At 26.4% G+C, this 7,444-nt stretch overlaps 3 protein-coding genes across 4 annotated transcripts in view; 2 read left to right on the forward strand and 1 right to left on the reverse strand.

Moving 5' to 3' along the window:
• The first annotated feature begins 70 nt into the window (after nt 1-70).
• LOC124425925 (syntaxin-8) lies at nt 71-1,734 on the forward strand. The gene is made up of 5 exons (XM_046967010.1): nt 71-587; nt 718-912; nt 1,021-1,262; nt 1,359-1,451; nt 1,526-1,734. The coding sequence occupies exons 1-5, from the start codon at nt 553-555 to the stop codon at nt 1,690-1,692; spliced, it is 732 nt and encodes a 243-aa protein (XP_046822966.1). The 5' UTR covers nt 71-552; the 3' UTR covers nt 1,693-1,734.
• A 467-nt stretch (nt 1,735-2,201) lies between these two features.
• Nucleotides 2,202-5,591, reverse strand: LOC124425922 (probable cytosolic oligopeptidase A). The gene is made up of 11 exons (XM_046967001.1): nt 5,414-5,591; nt 5,080-5,240; nt 4,521-4,906; nt 4,294-4,450; nt 3,980-4,216; nt 3,742-3,868; nt 3,264-3,648; nt 3,053-3,165; nt 2,823-2,990; nt 2,546-2,677; nt 2,202-2,464 (listed from the first exon to the last, which is right to left on the reverse strand). Exons 1-11 carry the CDS (start codon nt 5,497-5,499, stop codon nt 2,242-2,244), a joined length of 2,175 nt encoding a protein of 724 aa, XP_046822957.1. The 5' UTR covers nt 5,500-5,591; the 3' UTR covers nt 2,202-2,241.
• A 617-nt stretch (nt 5,592-6,208) lies between these two features.
• LOC124426098 (RCC1 and BTB domain-containing protein 1-like) overlaps nt 6,209-7,444 on the forward strand; it is a 3,985-nt gene continuing 2,749 nt past the window's right edge. The window contains exons 1-4 of one of the 2 annotated variants that reach the window (XM_046967385.1): nt 6,209-6,505; nt 6,654-6,869; nt 6,944-7,102; nt 7,249-7,444. The exon at nt 7,249-7,444 is cut by the window's right edge and continues 66 nt beyond it. In XM_046967385.1, the coding sequence (XP_046823341.1) occupies nt 6,503-6,505; nt 6,654-6,869; nt 6,944-7,102; nt 7,249-7,444 (574 nt within the window). In that variant the 5' untranslated portion in view covers nt 6,209-6,502. The remainder of the gene's footprint in view (nt 6,506-6,653; nt 6,870-6,943; nt 7,103-7,248) is intronic. The other variant, XM_046967384.1, reaches the window with a different exon arrangement.

Raw genomic sequence — 7,444 nt, forward strand, 5'->3', positions numbered from 1 at the left:
TCGCGACCAATCATATTATAAGACGCTTGCGCGCTATATGATATAACGTATTATTCGGCTTAACGCGATGGGATCGCCCATAATTAAAAAATTACTTTCGATATCGTTCGATTGATATCTTTTTTATTTTTCATATTCAATGGCATATATTTCGTGATATTATGATATCAATGAGATAAGAAGGAGCATTCTAAAGAAAAAAAAAGAAAAAGAAAAGAAAAAAACGTTGTAGGTAAAAGGATTTGAAATTGCGTCGATATAATAGAATACTGTTGAAAAGGTACAACGGGAACGTGTGTAAATAATGTGAAAGCATAATATTCTATATACATCGTACATTTTACTACGTGTACCACGTTGTGTGGGGGATGACTTGCGGATGGATCAAGGCTATTCGTCATGATATATATCAACCTGATTTTCTTCTCGTTGGGTGTTCGTTAGATCATTTGATCATCTCGAACATTTAATTTATGGTTATGATGGAGATATCGATATACATTTATATATTTTCACAATTTTAGCTTATTTGTATTGTAGAAATCATTAAGGATGGCACTCGTTTATATAGAAGACAATGATCCCTGGTATGATGTTTGTTAATTAAAATATTTCGTTTTTTTTTTTCTCTTTATTTTATCCATTAATAAAGATCTTTCGTAGTTTTGTAATTTTCATATTTTTGCAATAAAGCACCTTTATTTTATTATCTATTAGGCTTACTGAATATGAAGCTTGCGAGAAGTTGTTCCGTGAAATTATGGAACAACTCACTATGCGTGAACGAGAATCAGAAACATCTCAAGCTTATGCAAGTTTATCTACAAATATACGTTTACGTATGAAACAGTATAATAGAGAAATTTATCAACTTAAAATTAAAGTTGAAGAAGCCTTCAAATCCAAAACTATGTATCCTTTTGATTTGTCATTAAACTTGCCATATATTTGTTATTATATATTTTATGAAGAAATATGAAAACGTTAAACATATATTCCTTAAGATGCAAGGATATATAGAACTGTAGAAGAAGCAGAACGTAGAACAAGACAGATTGAACTATTACAAAGTAAAGATATTCAATTACAAAAGCTCTATGAATCCAGAACAAAATCTCTGTTATCAAACCGAAACAGTTTATTAAGATCTGGAACATCTGCATTTGCTGATATGGGAACAACATCATGGGCCATAGATGATGATGATGATAAACCCATAGATGTACAAAGTTTTAAAAATTACCAAGAACAAGTCTTGCAAGGTATTTACTTATTTAATAAATTTTTTGGTATTATTATAATATTTAGTTTTTAACATATCTGTAGGTAATATAATATTAATTGTTTTTATTTATCAGAACAAGACAAAGGATTAGAAGAATTATGCAAAGTACTAGCACGTCAAAAAGAAATAGGACAAACTATTAGCAATACAGTAGAACAACATAATGGTAATAAAAAGCATTTACATGGAATAATTTAATAATACAATTTATATCTATTAATGTATTTTTTATTGATATAGAAATAATCGACGACTTGGCCGATCATATGGATATGACTGATCAATCTTTAATTAATAGAACACGTCAAGTAGAAAACATTAATTACAAAGATAGTACTTGTGGTTATTGGATAATTATAATCTTACTTTTCATTAGTATTATAATAGTTGCTTTATTGGAAGTTTAATGAAAATTCTGTTTTTTAAAGGAGAGCTAATGTAAATACATATATATGTGTATGTGTACGTGTGTATATATATATATATATATATATATATATATATATATTTAATAGTATTACCACACACATACATAAAAAAAAAATTTAATATCTCTTGTTCCGTGCTATATTATTACATATGTGGTACTTACTTTTAATTTATTAATCCAAATTCAAAAACTTCCTGCTTTTAGAATTTTTTATTTATTATATTTTACATTATATATATAAATTAAATTTGTATTGCTTACTATTGAATTTGACGTTTTTTTTTATTTTCTGAATTTTTACATTTCACAATGTGATGAATTCCAATTTATTATTTTTTATTTTTTTAAGCTTATGTGTATAGTTTTTAGTTCTTATATTTTCTTATATTGTAAAAGATGCATAATTATGTATCTTAATCTTATTTTTAAGGAATAATGTATAATGATATTTATATACAACAGAGTGGTATATGAAAAGTCTTGAAATTTATATTTAGGAGAAAGTTTGTAATTTTCTAATTTTTTATTATTCAGTTTTATATAATTCCAGATTTCTTAACAGTGCTTGAGGATTTGGATTCCTTCCTCTGAATCTTTTAAAAATTTCAGTAGTTGGATAAATACTATTTAAAGATAAAAATGTTTTTTGGAATCTTTCGCAAACTTCCTCATAACCAATTTTGTTTTCAAAAGGTACTTCTTGAAATGCACTAAATATATCTGCTGCAATCATTTTTGACCAAAGATGACTGTAGAGAAGAAAAATAAATATTATATATCACATATAACAATATTAAATAGGAAGTCAAAGAAAAAGATTATCGACCTACCCATAATGATTTGTAGCCAAACGCATAGAAAAAATAGGTTTAAAAGAATAAATAAATACATCGTTTATTTCCATTGGCATTACGAAGTGTTCTTTCCAAAGTCTTTCCATAATAGCTCCCCAAGATTCTTCACTAAATATTTTTTAAAATTTCATTTAGCATTTTTATTCTTAGTAAGCTTATAAAATATATATATATATATATATATATATATATATATATATACACATTATATATATATATACACATACACACACATATGTATAATAAATTTTACCTTGAATATATCTCTAAGTCAAAACGTGAAAAAAGAAGATCTGTACATAAATTATATCCTGCTAATTGTAATCTTGAATTTTTTATGAGTTCAACTGCTTCTGCCGGTAAAGTTTCTTTTGTTTCATAATGTTCAGAAATCTTTTGTAAAGTTGATGGTTCATATAACCTATTGTAAAATAATTTTAATATTAGAAAATGCACATTCATGTATATAAATATTAAACATACCAATTCTCAAGAAAACAATTATAAATGTAAGCTGCATCCCATTCTACGTAAGATAGTCCAGAAATGTCTGGATAATCGGTTGTAGCTGTCATATGATGCAATGCATGACCAAACTAAATATTAAACATATAATGTGAAAGAATGTTTTAGTTGAAACAATAATTTTTTTTTTTTTTTTTTTTTTTTTATAATTAAACATAATTTATTTTACCTGCTGAAATACCGTTCGCACGTTTTCAAACGTAAGTAACGAAGGATTTTCAACCTTTGGACGTTGAAAATGAAATATTAAAGAACACATTGGTTTTGTGTCCAAACGTTTACTTCTATTTTTTATTATTACCATATATCCAGAGTTTTGACTACCATGAGGTTTTTCTTCACCCCTTACATAGGGATCTAAATAAAAATTTGCTATCGGTTCTGTACTTGATATATTTCTATTAAATACATCATAGAAGGAAACGTCCTTGTGCCAAATGTCTACTTTTTTATTCTCAACAATTTCTATACCAAAATTTTCTTTAAGTAAATCAAATAATCCATTTAGCACCTTTGGCAATGGAAAGTAATTTTTCAATGATTCTTTTTTAAATCTGTAACATTTATCATTGTATAATTATATAATTTATGATTTATCATAATTTATAAATTTGTATATATATATATGAAATGTTTTATTATATTACTTATAAATATTATCTTGATATTGTTTATTCCAATAAAGGACATCCCATGGCTTGAGGGAACCTTCTAATCCTCTTTCATTTGCAAATTCAGTCAACTTTTGTATTTCGAGTTCCTGAGCATTACGAGCTAATACAATATATTGGTTATTATAGTTTGACGTTAAAAAAAAAAAAAAAAAAAAAAAAAAAAAAAGAAAATAAAAAAATTGAAAATGATAAATTAAAAAGTTAATCTTACCACTTTCTAACAAGATGTTAAATGTATTATACACTTCTTCTAAACTACCAGCCATTTTTGTTATCATACTCATATGAGCATAGGTTTTAAATTTGAACAAATTTGCCTGTTGTTTACGCATATAATAAATTTCTCTTAATATAGAATTTGTTTGGAACATCTTATCATCGGAGGGAGATAATAATGTAGCATTCGCTTTCCACATTTTCCAACGTAAAAGTCGACTAGAACAATATTCTAAACAAATAATTTCAATTACAAGTATTAAACAATGATATAAAAGAAATATTTGAAATGATATAGAACTTATGTACCTAAGAATAATTTAAGAACGTGTGGCTGTAAAGTGATAGTCCAAGGACCTACATGAGATTGTGCAGGATTTGTTGCTGTAGCTTCTAATAATTCCTCGGGAAAATCTTTAACGTCATCTTCATTTTGTATGATATAAGAACATTGCTTTATTGCACTCTACAAAATAATAATTTCATTATAATCTTTATTATTAATAACTTTTATTATACTTTGTTAAAATATTGACCTCGTATTTTTTTATAAAATCCATTTCTTGTTCATATAAAATACGGTAACTATTTTTAAGCCATTCCTTCTTTTTTTTCGATAATTCCAATCCATTCAATCTTCCTTCCATTGTATATTTTTCTAGTAACCTTTCTTGTTGACTTGTTAATTGGATATTTTTATTTTCTTTAGCACGTTTACAAGCTTCATAAATTGGTAAGCTACTAAATTTAGCTTCTGTTGCTTTCAAAGCACGTAAATTGATACCAATAAAAGATTTGGTAGGTATTAAAGTTTGGTTTCCATAATATAATGTTTGTGCTATACCCCATGTTATTCCCAAAGGAACATAAGTTTCTTCCAAGGGGTATAAGATATCGTTAAATACGTTTACATCTTTTTTACCTGGAAAATGTTAAATATTTTATAACACATTAGTGTTCATATTCTATTTATTTGAATAAGTAGACTTAACATTATTATTATTATTTATGATCAACATATTAAATAACAAAATAATTCAGTGTTAGGTTATCATCTTTAGAAAATTTATAAAATATAATTATTAATCTACCAACCTTGTAATTCTGTTTCTATTTTTTGTATTTGATTATCACATTCTATAGTTTGTTTTCGAATCGCTGTTATACATTTTTCAATGGTAATATTATTAAATTCTGGAGTCTTATCCTCTTTCAATAAATTTTGTTGTGGACATTCTTCGCCTATTTCTGGAAGACTATTTTCAAAGATCAAGAAAGCAATCAAAGAAGAATCTTTTTTTTTTTTTTTCTTTTTAAGAAAACTTTATAAATGAGAAATGGAGAAATTAAAAAAAATAATAAATAGTAATAGATGAAAATAAAATATCTTTAACCTAACATAAAAATGATTTCAATGTAGTTGACTTACAGTACTATGTATCCATTACGTTTTGGTATTTTATGAGCATTACTCCTTGACAAAATAAATCTTTTAACACAAAATGACAAAACCATTTCGCACGATATTTATTATAAATTCTTATACTTCATTAATACATTGTTAAATTTAAAAATAAGAATGCTGGTGAAAAATGGTTTGACTTGTTCGTGGCTCGTACAAAAGTTAGTAATTTATTTCTTACATGGCATATGCACGATAGATATTCTCTAGTATTATTTGAACAATTCGAACCAATCAAATTTTAAGATAGTTCGAGACCAATCAAAGTAACTAATTTAGATGCTATTATAATTATATTATAATATTAAAGATAAAAGAAAAAAAGAAAAAAAAAAGAATACAAATCTTAGCTTCAATTAAGCTTGTATCACTTTTCTAATGGCAAATAATACGAATGCACAATTGATGGACAAATGCATAAATAGGGAAAGAAATGCCGATTATGTTATTCAATAGAATTTTTAAATTGACTTAAAATTTTAAAGTGACTTGTGATACGTGATCGAAATCACCAGAAACTTTTTTTTTTATTAATTTGAAATACTTTTTATATTTATTTATCTATTTTTTTTTTTTTTTTTTATTACATTTAATTGCGTAAACATATCGTTTGTTTATATTAATACACTCTCAATGATGTATATAATATTAATCTGAAAAAATGAATATTTTCATTTACTTTTGTTCGAGCAAAAATTTAATTTAAAAATTTTAATTTCAAATTCAAAATCTTATCTCAATTCTATTATCGCATTTTATCTCTTTCACATATGATCGAAGAATTATCTATAGTATAGTATTTTCAGATCTCATTGTATCTTGTTACTCAGGGGGGATTACTGTCGTCTTCGCGATTAGTCACGGCATAGGTTAAAGTGTTTACAGATTGAAATTATTTTGAAGTATATAAACAAAGAGTAATCTGTTCAAAAAAAAAAAAAAAAAGAAAGAAAAAAGTTACAAAATACAAAATGTCTTCCTTCGATTTAAAGAATTGGCCAATTTTTAGCTTATTAGAATCTAAATTCATTGCCAGTATTCAAATGGTCGTAGTATATGGTAATTCATGACAACTCTTTTGTTACATGTATTTTCCCCTATTCTATGACATTTGTTATCAATTTTTATTTACGTGATATAATAAATTTCTTGCTTTTCTATTAATATTATTGACGATTAGTTTGGGATATTAAAAAAAAAAAAAAAGATTTCTCTTGCAGGTAACTTAGGTAATGAAGCTTTAATTGTAACAAAGGATGATATGGTATACGGTTTGGGATGCAACATTACTGGTTGTCTTGGAACAGGAGACGCGCATAGTACTCTTCATCCTAAAAAAGTAGAAGCCCTTTGTGAAAAGGGTATAAAAACTTTTGCTTATGGCAGTGGTCCTCATGTATTGGCACTTACAGATAAAGGAGAGGTACTTATATTAATATATTGATAAAACCTATGTATATATATACATATATCATAATTGTCTGTAATATTTAAAAGGTATATTCTTGGGGACATAATGGATTCTGTGAATTGGGTAATGGATCATCGAATCATGGATTGACTCCAACTCCTGTAGGAATGCCTTTGAGCGAAAAAGTTGTGATAGACATTGCTTGTGGAAGTCATCATTCTCTTGCTCTTACGGATGAAGGAGAGGTAACAAAGAAACAAAAGTATATCTCGTAATCGAATAATCATCTTAGAGAAAGGAAGTATGCATTATGACATAACATTATATAATATTATAAGTAAAGAATTTAGCATTGCAAAAAAAATCAATTGATGAATTTACATATGTGTAGGTTTATGCGTGGGGACAAAACAATTGTGGACAAGTAGGCAGTGGTATAAGTTCTAATCAAGGTGCACCACGAAAAATTAATTCCTCATTAACCGGTAAAAAAGTTGTGTCTATCACTTGCGGACAGACTTATAGTATGGCGGTTACAAATAACGGTGAAATTTATGGCTGGGGTCATAATGGGGTCGGACAATTAG

This window comes from Vespa crabro, chromosome 8 (genome assembly GCF_910589235.1).
Source record: "Vespa crabro chromosome 8, iyVesCrab1.2, whole genome shotgun sequence".
Taxonomy (NCBI): domain Eukaryota; kingdom Metazoa; phylum Arthropoda; class Insecta; order Hymenoptera; family Vespidae; genus Vespa; species Vespa crabro.